Below are 25557 nucleotides of genomic sequence, written 5' to 3' on the forward strand. Positions count from 1 at the left end.
TGGGGTTACTTTTGCACCACAGACCTGATGGAAAGAGATGACCTCAAAAAATGTCTTGGCTATTTTCAGATTGTTCCCATCTTACTGATCATTTCTTTGGGAGTGTGGGGTTAAACGTTTTATAGGCGCACAAGGTGATCAAGAGAAGGAAGGATGGACCACTGGGAAGGACCCGAGACTGGGACTCGGGAAACAAAAGATTCAACTTCCTGTTCTGCCACAGACTTCCTGTATGAACCGAGCAAACCACTTTGCTTCCTAGCTCCATTCCCCAGCTACAAAAGGAGGCAAGGAAGGGCTAAACTGATATGGTAATGGGAGCCTATGAGAGTGCTAAGGAAAAAATGAGCACTGAAAACATTTCTACAAACTGCCAAAAAGTTAATGAACATCATTATCAAAATGTAATGGACGCAGACAAAAAAATTAGAATACCTGAGAGGCCATATATAGAGACTTCTACTGTCTAAATTCAGAGTATGCTAAGATTAGTTTCTCAGTAAGCATGATGAGAGCTTTCCATTTTTCCTTCCCCTTTTTGTTTTCAATGGAAGTGACTTTGCTTTAAACAAAAGAAGGGGTGAGCCCTAAACAGAAGAAGTGGTGAGTGGAAAAAATAATCACAAGACTCAAGGTAAAGGCTATTGAGGCGCTCATTTGGGAACCCTGCACAGCTCACCGGTATCAGCAAAGCTCCTGGACTCAGCAGCTGCTCTTACTAATGGCAAGGGAAGCATAACTTACTGCTGTCACAGCATTATTTTATATGTATTGCTTTCAGCTGTCCAGATGACAACGGCATATTGGATCCCTACAGAATTTATAAATTGGTTTCTCCCAGAGCTCTGTGTCCACAAAATAAAAAACCCCCTGGAACGCTGCCTCTCTGCGCTGAATCACTTCACAGCAGCACTTAATAATCAGCAAGTACCTGTCTCCAGGTTCTTAGAAAGCTTGATGTAGTGACCTAGAGCACCATTAGGCAGCACCATTACACTCCCATCCCACCAGCATTTAGTCTAATTGTTAGGAAAATAGAAATACATAAAATTTGCTTTATGGTCAGCTCTTCTGGAACTGTCCTGCATGGCGCACACTGTATTCAGATCAATCAATTATTCTTTCCTTGCCGCCTTTAAAATCCATATACATTAAAGCTTCAATAAGCTGCAACGATAGCATTAAGCAAGATAGTTACCACTGAAGCCACTCAAAGTCTAGTGAATAGTGGGTGACCATGGACTAATGACAGAAGAATAGGACTGCACTTTCACTTAATTATTTTTATTTTTTTTAAAAAGACTGGATACATTTTGTAAAATGAAGGCATGATTTTATTTGCTTAGATGCATTTGGATAGCACTTGTCACTGTAATACCAGTCATTGGAATGATCAGATGTCTTTCTAAAAGATATGCTCTTGCTTTAACCAGGCTTAATGCAAGAATTAGTGGCTGAAACTTTCTGGTCTGTGATTCGTAAGAGGGTTGGGTCTATGAATATGTGAAAAAAAAATCTGAGTACTTGCACTTTAATTCTTACCAATTTCTTCTGTTTCTGACCTCTCATTGGAGCTGTCTTGCTGCCATCTCCCTCACAGGGATCTGTACTGTTCCTATATAGAGACTTAGGGGTAGTGTGTGCTGTGCCTTGAGAAAAGTAAAATTTCTATATATGTGAGAGAAGGTCAAGATAACTGTTCTTCTAGGAGAAACTCCAGCCTTTCTTCCAGGTTCTCAACCTATACCCAGAACTTTTCTGACCCCATAGCTTATGCATCCTTCTCTTCCTGTCTCTCTCATTTTTCAGTGAATGCCCACAGCAGCACATCGGCAGGGACAGGAACTAAATGGCCAAAATATTTTTTTTCCCTTCACTTTCTTTGATAAAGGTCAGATTATCACAGGTCTCCAATGACTTCTCAGAGATCCTGCAGCAAAGGGAGGCCCCAGGAGACGGCCTATGATATGCTTAAAGGTTGCCACTGACATCCTACCTTTTGGTTTGTCAACATGCTGGGCCCCAGGACGCTGGAACGGCTGACTCATAACGGGACCATAAAGAAACAAGAAACACAGAAACAGGAGGTATTGCTGGTCTGAAGTAGGGAGAAATTCCAAAAGTGGGTTTCCTAAGATTGAAGAGATGTTGGATGCATAATTCAACATCTGCCAAGATGTAAGAAGAATTGCTCTTTAGCAATTTTTTTTGGGTTTTTTTAGACAAACCTGTCTGAAAGGAAAAAAAACCCCACCCTCTTCAGAAAGAGAGAAAGCATTTCTGGTCATCCTGCAAGCAAGGGCAGAATCTTCCTCTCAGAGGTGAAAGGTAGGTCTCTTGGCTGTACTTCTTCATTGATAAGTTCATTGATAAGTTCATTGACAAGTACTCATTGATAGCAAGAGATAGGAGTCAATCCCACTGGGTCAGATCCTACTTTATGCTGAGGTTGCTCCAGTGTTTCAGAGCAGCCTTAAGTACTGGCCTAATTAAAGATCCTTCCTGCCCCAGGGAAATCCTTGGGGTATAAAGAGCTGCTCTATCAGCTCCTTCTTTTTACAACATGGGGGAATGGCCAGGGAGCATCATTCACCCTTCTTGGCGTGCCAGTGACTTCTAACTCTTGCAACAGTCTCCTGAGGTCGTTGCCAGTTTAGATATGTTAGAAGAACCTCTCTTTTAGAAAGAATGGGCCAGGAGGGTAAGTCGACATTAGCCCTTCAGACTTGCTGAACTACAAGGAGATGTGCTTTGCTCCCAAAACAGCCAAACTTCTTACACACTGAAAAAATAATCCTGATAGATATTAGGAACAGAACGTGGAACTGGTGTCTCACTGGGTCTTCTCTCGTAAGGATGTCAATAAGTGTTAAGGAGCACCTGAGCTCACCATACACGTAACCCTCCCTTTAGTGCTGCTTAGTTTGCAGGATGCTCCCCATGATGACCTTTATTTTGTGAGCCAACCTGGCTTTCAGGTGGTTTGCTTGTGACGATTTTGTTTTCTGGATGTTGCACTTTTGCATTTCGAAGCATCCCACCCCTCGGATGAGACAACACATGGTTTACCCTCATGTCCTGCTCACTGAAATACAGAAGGTGTGCACACGCATCCATGTACAATCCCACAGCCCTCTCTGACGGGGGGGCTTACGTTTTATGCCATCTTGTTTTGCTCCATAAAACATTTCAGTGACTCAGTGCACATTATACCACATGCATAACACTGATGCAGTCAAAAAAGGACAGCACAGAACCTCTGAAAATGTGAGGTCCAGCATCTCTTTTCCCCAAGCAGGGAAATTTCTAGTCCAGGCTGATTTTTTACTCTGGAATAAATTCCTTCTCCATAACCTATGCAGCCAGACCCTGTTTTTTGGTTCACCTATTGGATCCTTGATCCTACTTTTTTTGTTCAGAGCTCAGCTGCATCCAACACTGCAAGTCTGGCTCTGCCTTACCGCTGCATCTATAACCTTTCTTGATTTCGGGACTAGATAAAGGATTCTGCTGTGATCATTTCCTGACTATAAGAGCACAGATGTAGCATGCAGCCAAGTGAGGATCTGCCAAGACGAACCAAAGAGAACTGAAAGGCAGCTGGATTGGAAATCCGCCTCTGGGCTCTGACCTCTGCTCTGCCATAGAAATGCTGCGTGACCTTGGACAACTCACCTGCCCAGCTTGCACCTCTGTTTCTAATTCTAGCCTGTCTTTCCTATTTGGGCAAAATGTGGCCCGTGGGCTGGATGAGGCCCACCAGGCCATTCTATCGGGCCCGCGGGGCCCCTAAAAAAGTTAGAAAATGAATAATTATCTGCCCCTGGCTGCCTTTCATGCGGCCTTCGAAGGCTTGCCAAAACTCAGTAAGTGGCCCTCCACCCAAAATAGTTGCCCGCCCCTGATTTAGAGGGTAAGCCTTTTTGCAGGGGCTGGAACAAAGTGTCTGTGAGGTCTTCAGCCTTCACTGAGGCCCTCTGTGTTACTGGCAAACAAAGAGATAAAAATGTGGAAGAGTTTTGATTTGTTTTCCTAATTATGCATCCAACATCTCTTCAATCAGTGATAAAGGTGCTGGGATTGTACCTTATAGATTAACTGAATCAGAGGTGCCTAAGTTGTTGTGAGCAGCAGCTCATTTTGTCAGATACTATGAAAACCCAAGAAGACAGGAATGCAGAGTACATTAAAAACAACATTACCATGAAGGGGAAAACCAGCATGGGGGCATGCTGTACACACAACCTGGATGCCCCTCTTTCATCCGTTTTCTCCTGCCCCAGCTTCTTATGACTCGTCTAATTTAGGGTTTAGGTGATGTTCTCTTTGAACATTGATTGGACCTTGGACATCAACATCATTAAGAGCAACGTTGGGGCTTCGGGTAATATGATCTTCGGTGCAGGGAACCAGGACTAATTCCGGGGAGCGGAATTTAGGAGATTTGGTTTCCCGTTGGAAATCCCCTGGATGAACAACCCTATTATTTTGTCTCCCACTCCAACAGGGAGGACAAAGCTCAGCAAACAGGATGGATTTAAGGATAATCAGATGATGCAGAATTTGCCACTGTCATTATAATCTTTAGCTGTTAAACCAATGGCGATCTGAGTCTCTCTCTCTCCCCCCCACTCTCAACTTTTACGTGAATGAGGAGCTAAAGGACTTGGGTCAGAGTCTGGCCTTGTGGAGCAGACTCTACACACACCTGGCAGCTCCTGTCTGATTCCATGTTATTTCAGTCCAAATCATTTCCTAAACAAAAAACTAGTCACACTGTATTATGGGTAGTGTAGTTTCTTCTGGAATTTAAGACTACCAATCTGGTGTCATTTCTGATCTGTGCTACATCTGACCTTAGGTGTCCAAGATCTGTATTCAACAGCTCCCACCACACAGTCCTTACATAGTGGCCCCCCCCCATCCACACAGCTCCAGACAATAAAGGATTGCTTTAGGGTGAGGGGATACCTTTATCTCTAATGCAGCTTGCAAATGTCTTCCCTGGAAAAGACGAGCAACTGAAGGCCAGCAACGACATCATTTATGAAACAGAAGTTATATGGGTGTGGAGGAGAAGTGGCCAAGTCAATCAAGCAGCCCATGTGACCCTGTTCTGTGGGACTTGCGGTTGGTATTTCTGTCTGAAATGAGCACACACTACAGGTTCTGACTACAGAAGGAAGATTCAAAAGGGGAAGAATAATTAAGCAATGACAGAGGCATCATCATTATTAGATAATCACAACCCAGGGGCATTAGCAAACGTCAAGTGTCTCCAATCCCATGGGGTCCAATTATTCTGTATATAATAACCACACCTCCAAGTTTTAATTTATTCTTGTGAAGGTTTTTTTTTTGAGGGGGGAGAGAAAGGAGGACATTTAATTTTTTTCTGCTAAAAGAAGATGCAGTTGGCCTTTCAAAAAGACTCATCGGTATTCTAAGCTAACTAGCATGGGTGTGATTGGCATTAAATTATCTGCCCTTTTTTTCAGTCGCTTCCAGCCAATCAAAACATTCACCCACATCCAAATTAGTGGTGTTACAATCTGTGTCATGAGCCTAGGCAATTCAATTCACTTTCTAAGGGCAACTTCTTGCAAAAGAGCTGGGGGTTGTATCGGGGCTGGGGAGGCTGATTCTCTAGGAGGCACTTTAATTAACACACTCTTGATGGGCTGGAGGGAAAAGTTAAAACTCACTGGTATGTGATCTCCAAAATGCTGCATGACAGCACATCAAAGATCACAATCCTTGTAAGTCTATGTGTTCCACCTGCACGCAGGACAGAATAAAACATGAGACAGCCCCCAGGAGACTGGGAACAATGAACAAGTGAGAAAGTCACAGGGAAGCATTGGAGTGACAAGGTAATAGTTGTACAGCCATTCTTGTGTAGCCTGACAGAGGATGCCAGCCCCTTCTTGCCCTTTCGAATGTAAGCTGATCCTTGCAAGCTGATCCATGCAGTAACAGGGTGGAAGGAAGAAAGACGCTGAAGGTCCCAGGTGAGTTGACCAGCTCTTGGAGGGAAAGATGTAGCATCAATCTCAAATCTCTGTAGTGGGAGGGAGACTAAAGACCCCTTCAACATGTGGGCCCTTACAGCCCAACTCAATGTTAAAGGAGAACTTAAAAACATAAAAAGTGCTATACTGTGTCCGAACAATGGTCCATCGAGTCCAGTATCCCGTCGCCAACAGCATCTGGAGTGGACACTTTAGAGGGAGAGCGCTGAACGAGGAATATCTAGAATGATCCTTTGTGAATGGCGTTCACCATCATTAGTTTAGGAGATGCCGGAGGATACACTCCTGAGACTTCTGATTAATAGCTATTAATAGATCTATCAGCCATAAATTTGTCTAGTCCTGTTTTGAACCTGGCTAGGCTATTTGTTTCCATCACCTCTTCTGGTAACAAGTCCCATAAGTCATCTATGCGCTGGGACTTCAGGAATAACAGTTCTCTGTTCACTTTGTCTACACCCTTCATATCTTATGAACCTCTATCACATCCCCCTTCATCCTTCTCCTTTCCAAACTGAAGAGTCCTAGCCTTTTTAGTCTTTCCTGGTATGGCAACTGCTCCAGACCCCTGATCATTCTGGCTGCCCTTCTCTGTGCCTTTTCTAATTCTGCTGCAACTTTTTTGAGACGTGGGTACACCATGGGTTTGTATGGAGGTATGGTGATGTTTTCTGTTCTGTTTTCAGTTCCATTGTTAATGATACCCAAAATTTGATTAGCTTTTTTGGTTGCTGCTGCACATCAAGTTGATGCTTTTAGAGAACTATCCACAATGACTTGGAGGTCTCTTTCCTGAGTCATACCAGCTAGTTCAGAACCCAGTACTGTGTACATATAATTGAAGTTATTTTTCCCCATGTGCATTACTTTGCACTTGTTAACTTTGAAGTTCACCTGCCATTTTTTTGTCCATTCACTTAAACTGGCGAGATCTAGCTGTAGCTCCTCTCCATTAACTTGGGATTTGACTACCCAGAACAATTTAGTGTCATCTACAAAACTGCAGAGATTTCACTGTGCACTCCATTTTCAAGTCATTGATGAAAAGGTTGAACAAAACCAGGCCCAGAACATAGAGAACCACACATTTGACCTCCTCTCCATCCTAAAAAGTGACCATTTAACCCTTTTCTTTATCTCTTTTAACCAGCTCTCAATTCATGAAAGAACCTTCTTTCAAATCCCATGACAACTTTTTTTTCCTCCTTTTTTTTTTAAAGTCTTCACTGAGAGACCTTGTTGAAAGCTTTGTAGAAAATCCAAATATATTATGTCAGCTTGATCCCCCTTGTACACATTTATGTTAACACCCTTAAAGATCACCAGGCAGATTGGTGAGGCATATTTTCCCTTTGCAAAAACCTAAAGTTAGACTTTTTCCAGCATGCCATGCTTTTCCAAGTGACTGCTAACTTCATTCTTTATTATAAATTCTACCACCTTGCCAGGGGAGAAGTGAGACTCATTTCATGGTCCGAAGTTCCCAGAATCAGCTCTGAAACCCTTCTTGAAGGTGGGTGTTGTGTTGGGAACCTGCCAGTCCTCTGGCATAAAGGCCATTTGTAATGATAGTTTACACACTATTACTAACAGTTCTGCGATTTCACCTTTGAGTTTCTTCAGAACCCTTGGGTGAACCTCATCCATTTCTGTGACTTACTGGTATTTAATTAATTCATTTATTTTAAACTTCTTCTGTTGCCACTTCAGCGCAATCCAGCTCACCAGGCCTATTACTAGGAAGGACTGATCAGGTGTGGGAATTCCCTAGATATCTTCCGCAGTAAAGAATGATAAAAAGAATTAATTTTCTTTGCTATGGCCCTACCACTCCTGAGTGCACCTTTTACCAAAGTGGCTTTCCAAAGACTGCTTCACAGTTTGTAATGCCCTATGGGTCCCTATCCTTATACCCGTTTTACAGAAGAGGAACAGTGCAGCAGTGTGACTTCTTTAAGGCTAAATAGGAAGTCATTGATGGAGCTGGAAACAGCCGTTGGGCATCAGAGACCATGACTTAAAGAACCTAAAGTTAGACTCCCAAGTAGTTGGCCTGATTTTCACAAGTGCTCAGAGGAGCTCCAAGAATCTCAGCATTGTTGAAGACCTGATCACCTATATGACTAATTATAACTGAATATTGATTAGAGGCCTATCTTTAGCCTTTTGTTGTTTTAGTTCCTAGCCCTGTAATATCACAGGTCCCCCACAGAGGGAAAGGAGGAGGAAACAGCACATATAAGGGTGCTGCACAGACATGGAAACAAATGGGAGTTGGTAATTTTGTGCAGCCTTTTAGTTCACTGCAGTGTGTTTTTTCTTTACCATCCCCTCTCTAGCAAATAGAAGACCCTTCCTTGCCTTCAGGAAACAGATTGTGTGTACAGGCATTTTTTTCTCCTATGAGATTATGGAGAAGGAGACAGAATAAAGCAGGTTACTTATTGGGCAGATTTCAGATTGTTCTTTCTGTTCTATTCGTATGGCATTGATTTGTAGATATCAGCCATCGTTGCTGTAAACTGCCAGTCTTTTATTCTTTTTTCTATGACTTGCATAGAAATAGAGTGTATATTCTCTACAACTGAAAAAAAAAATACACTGGTCTTACATGCACAATGCATCCCTCTAAGACACTTAGTGGAAACAAAATAGGGCACAGCGTACTAGCATGTAAAGGGATACATCAGTTCACAGTATCCAGTAATTCCAGCTGTAATTGGGGAACAAAAGCAAACAAAAATCCCGTAATGTGAAGAAAATGTACAGTCAGTACTGAAATATTATGTCCCTCCCTCCAGCGGTGGGCCAAGAATTGTGTGCTGCCTTAATTAAACTGTCAGGGAACTACATAGTCATAGAAAAGTAGGGCTAGAAAGGAGCTCAGGAGGTTCATTTGGTTCAAGGCTATTCAACTGCAGTGCAGTCGAAGGTAGCCCCCTGAGCTGCACACCCTGCTGTGCACATGCTTGTGGCTGACCCTCTTTGGATGCCCCTAGTTGTGCGGGCAGTGCCGAGTGTGTGTGGGCCTCTCCTCCCCTGCCCTCTGGCACTGCCAGAAGTACACAACCCTCCAACCCTGCCCGTGGGGGGCTACACTGGAGGTACATGACCCCTCTCCCTTTCACTCTCTATACTGCATGGCAATGTGTACAGAGAGTGGGCCTTTTGTTAGCTGCTGACAGGCCACGTGCAGCCCATGGCTGCTGGTTGGAGAGCTCTGATCTAGCTCAACCCCCTGGTTGAGGAAGGGTCATCCCCGTCTAAATTATTCTACTCAAGTGCTCGTTTAACCTGCTTTTAAGAGGTTAATCGCCAAGGGTGGAGATTCCTCACCCTCTTTAGGCAATCAGTTCCAGTGCTTAACCACCCTCACAATTAGAAAGTTCTTCCTAATATCCAACCTAAATTTCCCTTGTTGCAATTTAAGACTTTTGCTCCTCGCCTTGTCCCCCGTGGCCACAGAGAACAGACTGTCACCATCCTCATTACAACCAGGTACTTGAAGACTGTTATCAAAATCCTCTTTCAGTCTTCTCTTCTCCAAACTAAATCACCCAATTCCACCAACTGAGTTAATACTGGCAACAGAGCTATTCTGATTATTACAAATTCTTTGCACTTTGACCAAGATACAGTTCAAACACTATAGTTCTCCTACAACAATGAACTATACAGACAAACTAACAGAACCCCATTTAAAACACTGCTCAAAAAGCTCTGTTAAGGAGCAGTGGGTCTTCTGGAAATGAAATGAGTACGGGTACAACAGAAAGTAGTACAGTCAAGTCCCCTTGGCGTGGGTGGCTCTGAGAGGCAGAGCCCTCATGAAAATGGCGATTCTACTTTTCCATCAAGATGGGCAAAGCTAGCTTTGGGAAACTGCACAAAGCTACCTATGTCAATGTAAGGGAGTCTTAGCCCTCCCCACCCCCACCCGTCAGATGCTGTGCGAACTGTAGTCCTTTGGGCGGCATGCTGCGGGAGCTGTATGCTGGGCCATGCTGTGCTGGTCCCCCTGTTGCACCATGTGCTCCCTCCCCGACTGCTGTGTGATGCCATACACCAGGCACCACTGCCCTATGTGTGGTACCCAGGTTCCCCCAGGCTGTTGGGATGTAGGATCCCTCAGCCCTATGGGCTGCATAACCCTGCTCTGCAGAGGCAGGAGCAGAAGCAGAAACAGAAGGAAGGAGGCAGAGTCTGGAGACCCCAGAAGCAGCAGCAGGAGAGCAGTGGGGAACCAGGAGCCTGGGGGGCCACAGGTTAATCCCTCCAGGGCTGCCCTGATGTAGACGGTAACCCAGGTGGCTCTGCACATCCTAGCTCTGCTTTCTAAGTAGCCATGCTAATTAGCTCCTCTTGTAGCACTGCACCAGGGCAGCTATTCTGTCTCCTTTTTGGGAGGTTGTGTGCACAGAACAAAATTCAAACTTAGTGTGGACCGATGCCATGGAAACATTCTGGAGGAATCAGTCACAAGCCTTTGTTGCCTATCCACAGCCCTTTCACAGCCTATCTACTGGCTGTGCATCATTGGTTGATACTGTGATCTAGCCTAGGGACAGACATTACACACAAACCGGTTTAACTATCAGAAACTGGTTTAAACCTGTAACAGAACATAAGTTTAGTGCACATAAACCAGTCTGAAAATGGCTGAAACTAGTTTGAGATAAACCTGGTTGAATGTGGTATCAGACTTAACTGAATTGGGTCAAACTGGTTTATGCAATGTCTGTCCCAGACCCCTTCCTGCTTTAAGTTAAACCAAAGTCCCCCCAGCATCCAAGATGCTTTGCTGTGTTGGGCTGCCCTGGGCTGGGCTGTGCTCTCTGCTCCAGAAAACAGGCTGGCCCTGCCCCTCTCCTCTTTAGCCAGAGCTCTGGGGGAGACTGCAAGCATAGCAGGGTCTGCCTGGCTTCCCTTTCTGCTTTAGCAGGAATCCCCCCTCCCTCCCTCCCAGCTCCCACATCCCGGACCCCAGCCCCATGGACTCTAGGTATGTGATATGCTAGCTAATGCTGAGAGGTGTCTGTGTGCATGTCTCCAATTTCACTTGGACAGACAAATAGAACAGTGTCAGCTTTGGGCTTTTTGGAGCCAATCAACAGGTTATCTGGTAAAGTCCCTGTGTTCCTTCCTTGGAAAAAGCTGTTTAAGAAGAGCTTGAACTAATGAGAGCCTTTTGTTTTGCTGATGGCCCCCCTGGCTGGTTTGTAGCCCTGTCAGGTTTGCAGACAGGGAGAGGCAGACTGAAAAGCTCAGTATCATCAACAGATGCCTGTACTGTACATGCCCCTTGCCTCAGTGAGCTGGGGATAGCAGGCAGGGTGGGGGTTTACACCCCTCCCTAATCAGAGTGCCTTGCTGGGGCTTGGCCATGCCCCACCCCCAGCTCAGCTCTGTGGAAAGGAAGGGAAGGGAGGGCTGCTCCAGTGCCCCTGCCTTCTAGCCTGAGCCACTGCAGGCATGTGCCAGCATTTCTGGAATGAAAAGGGGATGTCTGTGCACCTCCAGATCGATTCAAGTGTTGCAGGTTAGACTAACCTGTAAAGAGTGAATCAGTTCAGGCTCAGGCCTTTTGAATGTCTGCCCCTAGCCCTAGAGCCATTAGGCCTTTGTCTGGTCCTAGGATCTGTCTACATGAAGGCCAAGATAGTAGCAAAAACTTAAGACTTTAAGTTACATTATGTTCAGGGACCTGTCTTCTATACATTTATAGCATCCTTAGCACACTTTTAAATGCTAAGTAGTAATAATAATAATACATACATACATAATCATAAGAAGCAGCATCTTTCCATCAAAAAAGACAAGGTCAAGAGAGGCTAGGTCAGTGGTTTAAAGGTCCACAATTAATGCACTTGTTTAAAAGACTGTTCACTTATAAATGACAGTGGAGGTGGTCTTCATGATTGGAGGGGAGACATCCATGAGAAAAGAGGTGGCCTTTTTATGAAACAGTTTGGGACTCCTGCCTTAAATCATTAAAAGTCTAGAATGTGCATTAAGAACTGTTTGCATTGCAGAGACGATTTTTAATTGGGCATGAGGTGCCCATGAGAAAGGGCAATGACATGCCATGACGTGCAGTCATTTGTCTCTATAAAGGACAAAGGATTGCAGAAAGCTATTTGGTTGGTAATAAAATTGTACTTGGTCCATTCCTTTGCACATAATTTTAAAATAACACATCAATGCCACTCCAGTATGGTAATAGTTCTTTCAAGATGTCCTATACAAGAGCATCCATAGAGGGCAAAGTACCTAAGAAAGGCATACAAGTGTTTAATAGATACTATAGCAAGGACTACATTCCTCCAGTCAAATCATACAAGTCAGCAGTATGTAGCCCCATACTCAGTCCAGCAGACCATGGCAGAAAACACATTCTTCTTTTTAACACTGAAATGCCATAAGGCTAAGTAACGTTCAGTGAACTTCAATTGACACCATATACCTCTGAACGTTGAGGCCCAGGAGAATGCGACAGGCGTATCTTTGGGCACTAGCAGAATTCAGCAAGGTACAGGACTGGCACTGGCTGTGGTGAACCATCAATATTAAACTCCTTCAGGTGTGCAGGTTTTATTACGATTTAAATTAATGCCTGACTGTTAAGCACCGTAGGTTGTTCTGCTTACAGACTTCTGCTAAGAGCATACAGCTTTTGGAGATCACAGCTCGACCTTGGGTAGCCGAGCTGACGGCAACGCCTGATGACACTGTGGCAAAAAATAAACTCGAACAAGGCAGTAATATAGTGGTGGTGTGTGTCCTACGTGCAACTTGTACTGATGTGCTTTTCTTAAAATGGAGTTTCTTGTGGATAACCACAGCCACAAATATTACAGAAATATTACAGATTAAGTGCAGGCTGGAGAGACGCTTTCAGAATGTACCCCAGCTGAACTTGAAATGTGCCAAGGCAATGGATTTAACACCTTAGATAGTAGATAATGTACTAATATTAAAAAAATTAGATCCAGCTCATCCCAGGTTTAGTATAAGTACTGTACTCTGTTTCCAAACTTTGCTTCCAAAAATAATAATAATAATAATAATAAAAAAATTTAACTAGCATAATGCTTTGCTCTGAACACTATGCATGCATTTTTATCCTCCCAAAAGCACGCAACTTTTTACAATGTCTGGTATTTATTAAACTGTACTCTCAGCAAGCTTTAGGATTCACTTTTTCACAGAAGAGTTACGCAAGCTCCAAGGAGAGAGAGTTTCTAGGTCTAAACTTGTAAAATGTCACTTTAACAGGAGACAAGAAGTTTTGCACAAAGCCTGCTACTAGGGTTGTAGGAACTTTTTTACTGACAGTTTCTGTTCATTTCCTTCACCCTGCCACTCAAAACACTGCAGTAACTGAACTGCTCCAACTGATGAGGTTATAACTATGCAGTCCCTTCTGAGAGCTACATGATTGCTAGGAGAAGGTGCAAAGGACTTAATGCATTTTGAGGGGTACAATATCCTCTAACCGTCCCTTGGTACATTTTCAGGGATACAAGTTCCATCAGTGAAGTGAAATGATCTGCTTGTAACTCCACTCCTCCACATCCCATTTTTCCGGTAATCCTCCCAGCAATTTTTGCCATGACTCATGGCTTTTCACATGTGTAGGACACTTTTGTGTGATGTTAAAAAAAATTAAACATAGGCCAATATTTTCAAGCCTGAGTATCTAAAGCAAGGCTCCTAAATCTCTGATTAGTTGCCTTAAAAGTGACTCAGTTACCAGATGTACTAGGCTTCTCCAACATTTCCCACTGAAATCGGTGGGAGTGGCTAGTGCCGAAAGCTTCTGGAAATCAGGCCACTTATTTGATGCTTTACTATGAATGCACAAACTTAAGTCTCGGTATCCACATTTTTCAGGCAAAAGTTTGACAGTTAAGCCATAGTGTGCTGTACCTAAGGAAATTCAAGACCCATTTGCCACTGTAACACATTAACCAGAATGTATTAGAGTCCCTCTGTGTGCCGCAGAGCGTGAGAATCCATTACAGCCTTGAGTTATCTCTGATCCTAGCTGTAGCATCGTGTGCTTGCAACTCTAGAGGGGTTTCCAGCTCAGCCCCTTCCTGGTGACTAAGCAAGATGACACCCACTGCTTTGGCTAATAACTTCCTCCTATTTTTAATAATCAACAGCAACGTTTATTCACAGCCACACTGCCACCATCCTAAGATTAGCACTTTTCAGCACTTAAACTAAAACCCATAACACATCCAAGGTATATTAATAGGAAAGTACAAAATATTCTTTTTTTCACGTGGGTAAAGTTAGGCAGAGAAAGTTATGTCTATGCTGATGGTTAGCGTCAGCCTCAAGGTTGTCCTCAGGCCCATACCCAAGACCCATCTATCCAGAAAACCCCGAAGTGCTCCCCATATAGTCCAGAAACTGCTCTTAAGGATTTATGGGGCTTTGATCTCATGTAGGGCTCTGAGCAGCTCATTAGCAGTGGGGTGGGGATGCCATGTGGGCAGTTTTGAAAAAGCCAGCTGGCAGGGACTTGGGTAGCTTGGGGGGTTGAGACTCAAGAATGATCTCTTTGATAGTAATAATGCCTGTACGCTGGATAATGCCTCCTCTTGTCTGCCTGCTTAGGTGCCTAAACCTCTTTAAAAATCTGGTTCTGAATTAGTGCTAAGAGACTCTCTCAGTTCTGGAAGACGCCCTCTCAATAGCTCCCATTTTGCCCTATTTCTCCTAATTGTATAAACAACCATCCAAGGTTCAAAGAGAAATCAGGCTAATTTTTAATATAAAATTAGCAGTTAAGTATGTTAGCTGCCTAAGTATCTCTCTAAGGTAGGACTGGTATCACTGTAGGATGTGTAGGTAGGACTGGTATCACTGTAGGATCTGTTAGCCTCAATCTTTAATGGACCTCACTACTTCCCCATGAGATAGAAAGAGATATTATTCCCATTTTATAGATGGGGATTTGAGGCACAAGAAAGCTAGGGGACTTGCGTGCAGGACATCTTCTGCAAAGCAAGGAATTGGACCCATCTCTTGCAAGCTACTGCGCTCTAACCACTGAGAATCCTACCTCATACACGCAGAGCATATGCCTTTAAAAATATCACTTTAGCTATTTTTGGTATAAAAATAATGAATGTTAAGGTAGGTAAGGGTTCCCTGCTGCCTCCAGGAAATGAAATGAATACTATTTTCAATGATGGTATAATACACCAAACTTCCTAATGTTAATTCTATACCGAGATATAAAAATAGTCCATTTTTATTGAAGAAAAAAAGAGAGAAGTGCTGTGCTTGAAGTGGATTTGTTCCAACATGAAGCATCTACACTGATTCTTTCTGTAGAAAGCTGTCAGACTTTCACATCCACCTACAGGTATGGTTATTTTTGGATCATCCTGGAAGCAAAGCATAGATAGCACAGTGGGTGTACTGGCCTATAACAAAATGTCACTGTGGCAGACTGAATTGCTGATTGGAGAAAAATGTATTATACTGAAGTGAATAAAAAGGGGATTTTTCAGGATGTCTATTTGATCATTCGTTGCCTGTTCTCTGCTCAAGCATCATGAATTCTCTATAAAATACCTAACATCTCAACAATTGTGCTCCCAACTTGAATACTTTTAACTAACAAAAGCAATTGTTGTGCTATGTTACGGAGTAGACAAAATAACAAATGACCTCCAAATCATTTAACTCCATCTCTAAGGACAAAAGAATAGACATTATGACAGCTCAAATAGATATCTGACCAATGTACCCCGGACAAACTAAGTGATGATCCTCTACTTTTAACAGTGGGAAAAATGAATTAATTACTGTGGAACAGGCCAGCAATGGCCATCATTAAGTTAAATAACTGTTTGCATGCTAACCTCCTCTTTTCAGCTGCTTGTAACTCTTGGAAACTTCTTTCTTTTAATCTGAAATTTTCCAGGGCTGATATCTTCTGGAAAATGACTTACATTTGAATATAAGAAGGTTATTTTTTTTCCCTTTACTTTCTTTATTAAAAAGAAAAGGCTGCATTTTTTTAAAGCATCAACTCTACTAGCTAAACCAACAGGGAGTAAAAAAATTGACTTTGGCATGATAATGCTACAGCAGAAAAACCAGTTTTGATTTGAGCCTTAAGACCCCTATTCTCTGCACATAGACGTGGGTTCCTGATAGGTCATAAAGTGGACGAGCCGAGAGCTCTGCTATCTGGGCTAGCCTAGCTTTGTGGTGATAGCCTGGCCAGAAGGTAGAGAAGAGAAACTGGGTTTTTTACTCCGAAATTCACATTCGTACATTATTAAATCTGACCTGTCTGCATTGATATAGAATTCCATTTAAAAGGAAAGTATTCTAAGCAAGTAGAAAAAGGAAAGGAAAAAAAAAAGAATGAGGAATTAGCTAATTAAATAGGGGCGATTAAAGTAAATAAAGGAAACAATTATCATATCAAAATAAAAGACAAGAAAGATGATTAAATGAGTCTTCAAAAGACCCATGAGAAACTCATGAAAGACATAATATGCATTTACCTGGTTTTATTCCTTCATGATTTAATTTTCATTTTTATTCACTACCATCTGATAATTGCAAGAAACAGTTACTCTAACCATGGGCAATTTAAACCATTTTAATTTTTTTCCAAGGCCACGAGACAAAAGAACCTATTTATTGCCTGAGGGGATTTTTTTTTTTTGGGGGGGGGGAGGGGACTAAAATGAAAGCTTACTCTTTCTTGTTTTTTAAGCAAAGCCTTTTTAAAAATCGTTTTTTAACAATGCTGCAGGGAGAGACTTCCATGGGTATGCAAAATTGAAATTATAAATTTACAATTATAAAAAAATTAATAGTTTGGGGGATTGCATTGTCTCTGTTCTTTGTGGGTGAATACTGTCTAAAGCGTAAGAGAAAGCATTTAGAGAGTGGCATGCTTAAAAGCATTTAGTGCGGGGAAGAGAATGAACGTCCTTAGACTGCACTGGAGTCAAATCCATTTAGAAGTTGTATGGATTTACATTAATGCTGAGATGTGAAGAACTATTGTACTATGTAACTGGTTTGGAAATACATGACACTGTGAATCTGGAAGCAGAAATTTCATGTAAATTCAGTAGTGAATATTAAAGGGTCCAGGGCTGGATCCAGAAGGGGTACAGTGGCATAGACACACTTCTGTTTTGGGCTGCATAGCAGTGGGTATTTTTTTAAAATCCACAAATCAGGTAAAAATCCTGTCCCCATCTCCATCCCCATCCCCATCCCCTCCTCTCATCCCCTCAGCTGCAGGGGAGGCCACTGCCACCACTACCACCGTCCCCAGCGGAGGGAGAGGGGGGCTCAGGCTGGGACCAGCATCATTCCTCCCCTCTGCCTGGTCCCGTGGGTATTCCCTGCCAGCCTGGGAACAACACGGCACCGGTGAGTCTGCTGATTGCTGGACAGGGCCCATGGCAAAACATGGTGTGCTCAAGCAAATGCAAGTTTGCTTTGGACCAGACCCATGTCAAGGCCTCTCCTGTGAGGTGCTAAGGGCATCCAGGTCTGGGTTTCCTGTCCTCATTCTGTGCAAGATGAGGGTGCTTTGAATCTCACAGAACTAGGTCCGAAGCTGAGACCTAATTGAAGCCACCATCATTTCATTTTGCCTGTTTGCATCCCCCCGACAGGGATTTGAAAGTTAGTAGTTGGGTGGGAAAATCTGAATTTGAACTTTGCAGTTTTGGACTCTCATTACTTGCCCCAATTCCCAAAAATGCTCGAGTCCATCTCTATTGAGGCTAGCACTTCCATTCTAGCAGGTTTGAAAGTGAACATTTAAAATGAAACCTGTGTTCAACAGCAGTACTTTCCTGAATCTGGGACCATTATCTAATGAGACAAAAACATTTATTTCTATGCTTACTATGGGCTATGAAACTGGACAGAAATAATTGCCTCTTATTAAATACAACAAACTGGAGTGTTCAATTAAAAGAAAACCAGACCAAAAATACCCTTGGGGCCTCAAAAATCATACTGAAAGGCAGATTTAAATATTTTCAGCCAATATATTTCTGGTCGTAATGAAAATACTTTGAGCTGCTATGAAAGGCTGTAGAGAACTAAATTCATTTTCCATATAGCAGAGAAGAATCACTGAGGATATTATTTAGGTTTACAAAATATTTAATGGGGTGGAGAATGTGGAACCAGATAAGAAAGGTTAAGCCGAAGGACATTTTAACAATGTTTGGTTTTCGGTCAGTTGTGGAATACATACAGGTTAATGAGATGATTAAATATAAACTTCCTCTGTGCCACAGCAAGCTCTCTAAGGTTGAAAAGAAAAATAGACTTGGATACAGCTATTAACTCTAGCTAAGAATTTCCAAAGAAATTTGCAATTTGGGGCGTATAGAGTTTCTTGACAATCAGGCCTCTTTTGCAGGTCATACAAAATCATTAGTCTCTTAGCAAAGTCTTGGTTTCTGCCTTCAGGATGCCTTCACTGCTTTCTAGGCCCTATGGGCCTGAGCAGTGCTGGACGCTATGATGTATTTACTCATGACATTTGAAGCTTCATCCTCATTGTATTTTTCCTTCTACCCCTCACCTTCAGTCATGAGCTGAACACACCTGCTTGCCCAGGGGGATTTGCCAGTTCTCAGTGGTGCTTCAGGTTTTGCCCTCTGAACTCAAATGCTCTCTACTACTTACTCATATTATGGCTTTGGGATTTCCATGCAATACAACGTCCATATAGTATCCCCAACTTTATAATATACAGGGCCCTGGCAGATGTTACCCTTAAGGAATATTTAACATTTTCCTGACTCTTCTCTGCATGCCACAACAAACATTTACTGTCTTCTGGCAGGATCTACACTTCCGGAGTGATTAACATCTTCCCAGCGCTTCTCAGGGTTGGGGCCTGCCCCTAGTGCCAAGCTCCTTGTGTTAGCTATTGCATGATCTAATCCCTGATTCCAAAAACACACATCCTGCCATGCATGTGCCATTAAATGAACATCTGCAAGAAGCACAATGAAACAAACAGCCATGCTTTCAAGGCTGTCTTCAGCCCTAAGACAGTACTCCAATGCTTCCTTGGAGTTACCACTGAAGCTGGTCAGGTGGGCTGCCAGGATAAAATAGCATGGCTCCACTGATTCATACAAGCTGGAGTGCATAAATCCTGATCATGTCCAAATTCCACATCCTTCCTGAGGTTTGGCTATATTAGTAACCGAAAATAATATCAAGTTACACCGTTAGCCTATGCTTCCTGCATGAACTTGGTTGTCCATTGCATTTCTTTCCCAAATCTCCTATAATTTTGTACCTAAACAGAAGGTAACTGCTCCACCTTAATATACTTAGCAGGAGCTAAGAGGATCAACTTGTCAGCACAACTCCAGCATCGATTATAGATTATAGCTTTTGAAGGAATCTTAAGGTTTCATCGAGACCAACCTTCTTAGCAGTGATGCAAAGACAAAATAGGGAGCGATGGTGGATAGCAGTATATACACAAGTTCTTACAATGTCACAGAAATAACCAACTTTTGTGTTATATTGGGCTGTATGATATGCATCTACAGCCCAATATAGTAGTAGCCAGGTCACAGATGGTTGCAACCTGCCTAATTTGCCACAGGTTGATGAGTGAAGGACAAGCCACCCAGCTGTTTTCATTCACCAGTAGCACTCAGCTGCACATCCTCCCAGTTAGTTTTGCAAACCCCCAATCTCTGCTAGGGCTGAAGAACCTAATCCAATAAATTATCTGTGTTCTACTGAATACATGACTTCAGAGTTAGAGAGACAATAGTTTATGATCAAACCGACCACATCTATAGCACACGCATGCTGTGTTGGGTGCCCCAGTTCAGTGAGACAAAGGCACAATGAAAGGGGTCCATGGAAAATATTATAGACACGATTAAAGCAGTGGAAGGAGCCTGGATTAATTGCGACTTGCAGAGCTATTTTTCCAAGAGAGAAGAAACCATGCTATAGAAAAAGTCCTATGGCAGCAATATGGACCAGATGAGTTTTTATCCCATCTCTAACTCAGGTTCTGTGGTCACAGAGGAAGAATTATTTATAGAAGTGGATAGAAACATGGGATAAAACTGAAAAATGAGGCCAGATGTCAGAAAACATTTTCTAACACTAAGGTCAATTGGGCCATAAAATAGTCTTGCAAGGGAAATGTAAATATCCCTATCTCTGCAGCTATTCAGCTTAAACAGCACTTGAAAATACACATTAGGGAACAATCCAGCATTGGCAGCCATTGAACTAGATGACTGGGAAAGAGTTTTTCATCTCCAAAACTTATACCGTTTATGATCTTCAAGATAGCTGTTTGTACCACATACCCCACAGAGAGTCATCACAGATTAAGGTTCTCTCTGAACCCTTAATTTGGCCTGCTTGTGCATATATGCATTATGATACAGTCTTTAATTACATGATCACTGCATACTGTATTTTCCCTTGGATTCATATCTCATTCAGTTTTTGGTATGGATGGGGTATTGTTCAGTGTGGGACCCTATGCCTCATTTACTGCATACTATTCAAACAGCCTCTGAAGACAAAATTATCTACTTTATTGTGGGTTTTTCTTAGGTTGCTTTTGAAATAATTCATTGCTGGGAAGCACTTATATATTATAGTCATCTCAGACCCCTGTGAAATGAAGGCGTGGTAACTCCATTCTACAGATTGGGAGGTGAGATGCAGAGAGATTCAGGTTAAAAAATAAAAAGGCTAATATTTGATGTCCACTATCAGATGCCAACAACCCGATTTCTCAGAGTACTTTGCATTATACAGCATTTTATATGGTCAAAGCATGGCACTCCAATGACTGCAATCACAGCTACAAGGCCTCAGCATTTAAGCTGATTGGTCTCAGGGTCTCATGTTGGGCAACCAGAAACATCAGTCGTACCTAGTGACCACCTGCAAAAACATTGGTGTAAGTAATATTACCAGCATCCATCCTTTCCTCACACCCATTCCCCAACTCTTTGTTTCCCAGTTTCCAGACATAATTGCCGTGTCCAATTCCCTTGTTCCTCCTTTCTGGCTTCTTGATAGCACTGTTTGGTGACTCCTGAGAATGGGCTCCCAATCCCCCTACCCTTGCCCTCAATGGCACCTATTTCCAACTTCCCAGTCCGAGTCTTTGCTTTCCCCTCAACTCTCATTCCTGTCTCTTATTTTAACGATGCCCCTGTAGCCTCGTCCACTATCTCCAGCTCTCAGTTCTAGTCTTTTCAAAAATGACTCCTGGCAGTGCCTCTCTTTCCCCAGTCTCACTAAGCTCCTTGCCCCCCATGCCATATCACGTCTTGTCTTTTCTGTTTAAATGTCAGACACATTCCTCCTCCATGAGGCCTGTGAGCCATCAGGGATCGCTGATAAAACAACAGAGGTAGGATTCCTGCCCTCAGCTTTGATGCCAGGCCCCATTCTTCCTGAGTAGCAGCAATGACAAGACACAGAAAAATTCAGCACAAAGAGTTTAAAATTTCAGGCCATTACGACCCACAGAATAAACGGGAAAACGATGGGAAATGTTTGCCCACCTTAAGAATAGGTGGTGTTACCAGCACAAACATGGGAAAGGGTGGCTCTTATTTTTTTTGCTGTTGAACTCAAGCCTTCTGCCATGAATTACTTTATCATGAGGCATAAATCCACTCTTAAACAAGATTAAACACAAATGTTCTTTAGCGGCATCGAAAATAATACAAATGTTTCTAGGACTGCAATAAACACACTTCATGATGCAAATAATTACACCCTGCGGCTTTTATGTAAAGATTAGGGGCCAGATTCAACTTGGGAACGCCGCCCTAAATCTAGAGTAACTACACTAACTTAATTCCACTCTCCACTGGTATCAGAAATGATGGGGAATTACTATCTGCTAAATTTACACCAGGGTAGCTCTGATTAGAAGCTACCTATTTGTCTCATCTCGCTTCCATAACAGCCTCTCAGTTAACACTGGCAGAACTCCCTCGAAGCATCATAAGAAGAAGAAAAGAAAAGAAATGAAGGTGGATTTGTTTAAAAGTTCACGCTAGTTAGGAGTAATGCAACTGATTACCCCTTGGGTCCTAGGAGTCCATCTCAGAGAGTAATATGGTCGATATTTTAATTTTTTTTAATTTACTCAAATATTTATTTAGAGAGAGTATAATGGTTGGTTTCGGAGAGGGTAAAAATGGTTTATTCAGAGAGCAAAATGGTCAGAATCAGTTGTTATCTTCCTAGAAAGAGGGATTTTGCTCATATTCTGGATTCTATGTGCAACGTTAAATTTAACTGACTTCCTCATGCAACTAAAATAATCCTGTACTGGTTGGATGCTGTCAGATTATTCTGAGATCCTGCAGCGAGTTCAAAATAGATCCCTATATGTAACAACTTGCAAAATTATTTAGCTGATTGGGGTTTTTTTTTTTAAATCTAGCCATTAAACACCAAAATGTTCTCTCTGAGTTTTGTATGCACATTTATTGTTTCAGGAGGTGACAAACATATCACTGGTTTGATAGTCTCATCTATCCTTTCTGCTAAATCTAAAAGAAAAAAAAAAGCCCTCTGCTCTTACCGGGACTTGTGAGGGCTCCCAGAGCACCAGTTGTTGTGGAGAGAGGATTTGCATTGGTGGTGGTAGCTGAGGTTTGGGCGGCGGCTGCTGCGGCTGCTAAAGTTGCCAAATTCTGTAATTGTAAAGCGTTCATGCCTGTAGAGAGAACAAAACGAAGCTTCAGCAACAGGGTTCATTAAGAAACACCAGTCAATGATCCCCGCCAACATACTTCACCTCTGTCTCAAAAGGTGGCTACTCTTGTGGTTAAGGATATCTCAGTTGAGTTCCTACCTCTGGTACAGACTGGCAGCATGACAAGTCACTTAAGGTTGCTTAGAGATGTGAACCCCCTCCACCTGCAAACAGCGCTTTATTTCGAGTTCAGTGCATCCCCACGGCAAGCGCAGCGCATGCCCTGAAGTTTGGGCAGAGCTTTTTAGTGCTTCTATCTAATAGGTGATCGAGTCTATTAGACTCAAGCCACCTATGCCTAGGTGGTAGGAATAGGACATAGGAAATGCTAAGCATGGGCATGTAGATTAAGGTCTGATTCAGGGCAGAGGTACCTGCCTGTACTGGGATGCCTATCTTGCCAAAAATGAGACGTATAACACTTCTCATTGAGCCCCAAATATGTGGTGGGGCTTTCCTCACGTGAACTAAATTAGGGCTGGCCATTTTTTTTTTTTGGTCTGATCTAACCTTCCCTAACATCTGTACAGATCAGCACTTAGATCGATAGATCAACCTAACCCTACTTAGGTTAACCTAACATAACATCTGTGTGCACCCTTAAGATCTCTCTCAATTCCTATCACCTACAATATTTATTTTTTTTACAAGACACAATAAAACTACTCTAATTATAAGGCACTAATAATCCAGGTAATTGGCTGTAACTATTGTGTCATGTAATCACAGGTCATCATTGAGTTTACTTAGTTTTCTAACACAGCACTTATCATGTTCAAGTGCTTTACAATAATACCTTTGAAATTGTAAAACCTCTGTAGTTTAATTATACGGAAACTTCAAATTACCAAAGAATTAGTGAAGAGCAAACCCACCTGAAGAAAATCAGCTGACTGAAATATAGTTCAAGTCCTAAATTAAGTCTTCTTTTGAAATACAAAAGAATTTGGTGAACTTTCTAAAATAGCTTTTGTTGCATGAACCTCTAATTTAGTTTTAGATGCCAGAGGAGGACGAAATTCTAAAATACTCCAAGGAAGCCACTCTCAGAGGTCTTTCCTAGCTGGGGAAAACCAGGGGATATTGGAAATTTCACATGAAAGCTTACTGGGGTCTAGATTGTAGCTGTGTTGGTCTAAGGACATTGGCAGACAAGGTTCTTTGGGTGAATCTGATATTTTTTATTAGACCAACTAAATAGTTGGAATTTTTTTTTTTTAGCAAGCTTTCAGGTTTAAAAACCCTTCATCAGGCTGAGGAAGCTTCTGCAGTTGGTGTGTGCTCTTCCTGGATGAAATGAATAGTAAAGAAGCCTTCACATGAAAGCTTATTACTCCAAACTGGTTGATACGGAGCCCAATTTCAAGGGGTTTGTCTGCTACTAAACCACCAGGAGTTGCCACACTTGCATTTGTTTAGCAAGAATGAGACCATTATGGTGCTAAATTCTTGCTATGACAATGATAGCATTGGCAGAGATATAGAGATGCCTCAGAGGCAGCATATAATAGGGCTACCTGGAGAGCACAGCCAACCTTTTACAGGCTGAAGCAAACCTGTTCTCTTGCACCAGTTCAGCTGTGCTTGCTGATGCAGAGGGGAAGGTTGATTATGATCCTGCCCTTCCCCATCCCCTAGAGTTTCTAATGTTGCTTGCTGGTACTGGGGGCTTCGGAAACCTTGCACTCAGTACGCCCAAGGCTAATGATAGTCTGGCTCTTATGCATGGGCAGCAAAAGTGAAGAGGAAGGAGAGAGGAGTGCTTTGAATCTTGTTCATACACTCTGAATTCACTTAGGCCACCTCATAAAATGCATTTGATGATTCTGATTCAGATGTTGCAAATCTCCAGAGTTTTTCAATCAACAGATCACAAGTTTAGAAAGAGAAAAGGCTGGGGTTTATAGGGTCTGTTTTTTTTGCAAATACACTGAACAATCCTTTCAAACGAATTCTGTTTTCATCCTGGATGGCTATTTGGACCCTTGTCGTGCCCTTCATTAAAGCTCTCTCTCTGCTAGAAGTCAAACAACTTAACAACAAACACTGTAGGCCTTCACCAAGACCGCAGTTAGTCCCCATGTTGTGATTCAGCTGGTAGGAGATGCAGAAAAACAGTGTGCCCGCTTCCCAGAGGGCTGCCTTGATCGCTATTCCTCTCCTGGACCAGCTGCAGATCAGAAGGAGTTTGTCACCATCAAATGATATTTTTCTCTGTGATAATGTTTCCTTATATCACTTGCTTAAAAAGTGCATTGCTGGAGCTGGTAAACAGCAGTGCACAAAGAGGCACTCGGCAGTGCTGGAAGGCTACCTTCAGCAGGGCGAAATTCAACAAAGTTCTGCAGGTGCATGCGCATTTCTCTGAAACTTAGTTTCATAGTTTCATAGTTAGTAGGGTCGGAAGGGACCTGAGCAGATCATCAAGTCCGACCCCCTGCCGTGACAGGAAAGAGGACTGGGGTCAAACGACCCCAGCAAGGTGTTCATCCAACCTCCTCTTAAGGACCCCCAGGGTAGGATCCAGCACCACTTCTCTTGGAAGTTGGTTCCAGACCCTAGCTGCCCTGACCGTGAAGTCGCGTCTCTAGATGTCTAGCCTAAATCTACCCTCTGCCAGCTTCTGACCGTTATTCCTGGTCACTCCTGGCAGTGGTCGGGGGAAACAGGGACTCCCCCAATGCCTGCTGATCCCCCCCGACTAGTTTGTAACAGGCCACTAGATCCCCC

At 42.7% G+C, this 25557-nt stretch overlaps 1 protein-coding gene across 18 annotated transcripts in view; it reads right to left on the reverse strand.

Annotated features, from left to right (window-relative positions):
* CELF2 (CUGBP, Elav-like family member 2) overlaps positions 1-25557 on the reverse strand; it is a 777369-nt gene that overhangs the window by 20077 nt on the left and 731735 nt on the right. For all 18 annotated transcript variants that reach the window (XM_019543718.1, XM_019543733.1, XM_019543721.1 and 15 more), the window contains one exon: positions 22654-22788. In XM_019543718.1, the coding sequence (XP_019399263.1) occupies positions 22654-22788 (135 nt within the window). The remainder of the gene's footprint in view (positions 1-22653; positions 22789-25557) is intronic.

This window comes from Crocodylus porosus, unplaced genomic scaffold (genome assembly GCF_001723895.1).
Source record: "Crocodylus porosus isolate Cpor-Errol unplaced genomic scaffold, CroPor_comp1, whole genome shotgun sequence".
NCBI lineage: Eukaryota > Metazoa > Chordata > Crocodylia > Crocodylidae > Crocodylus > Crocodylus porosus.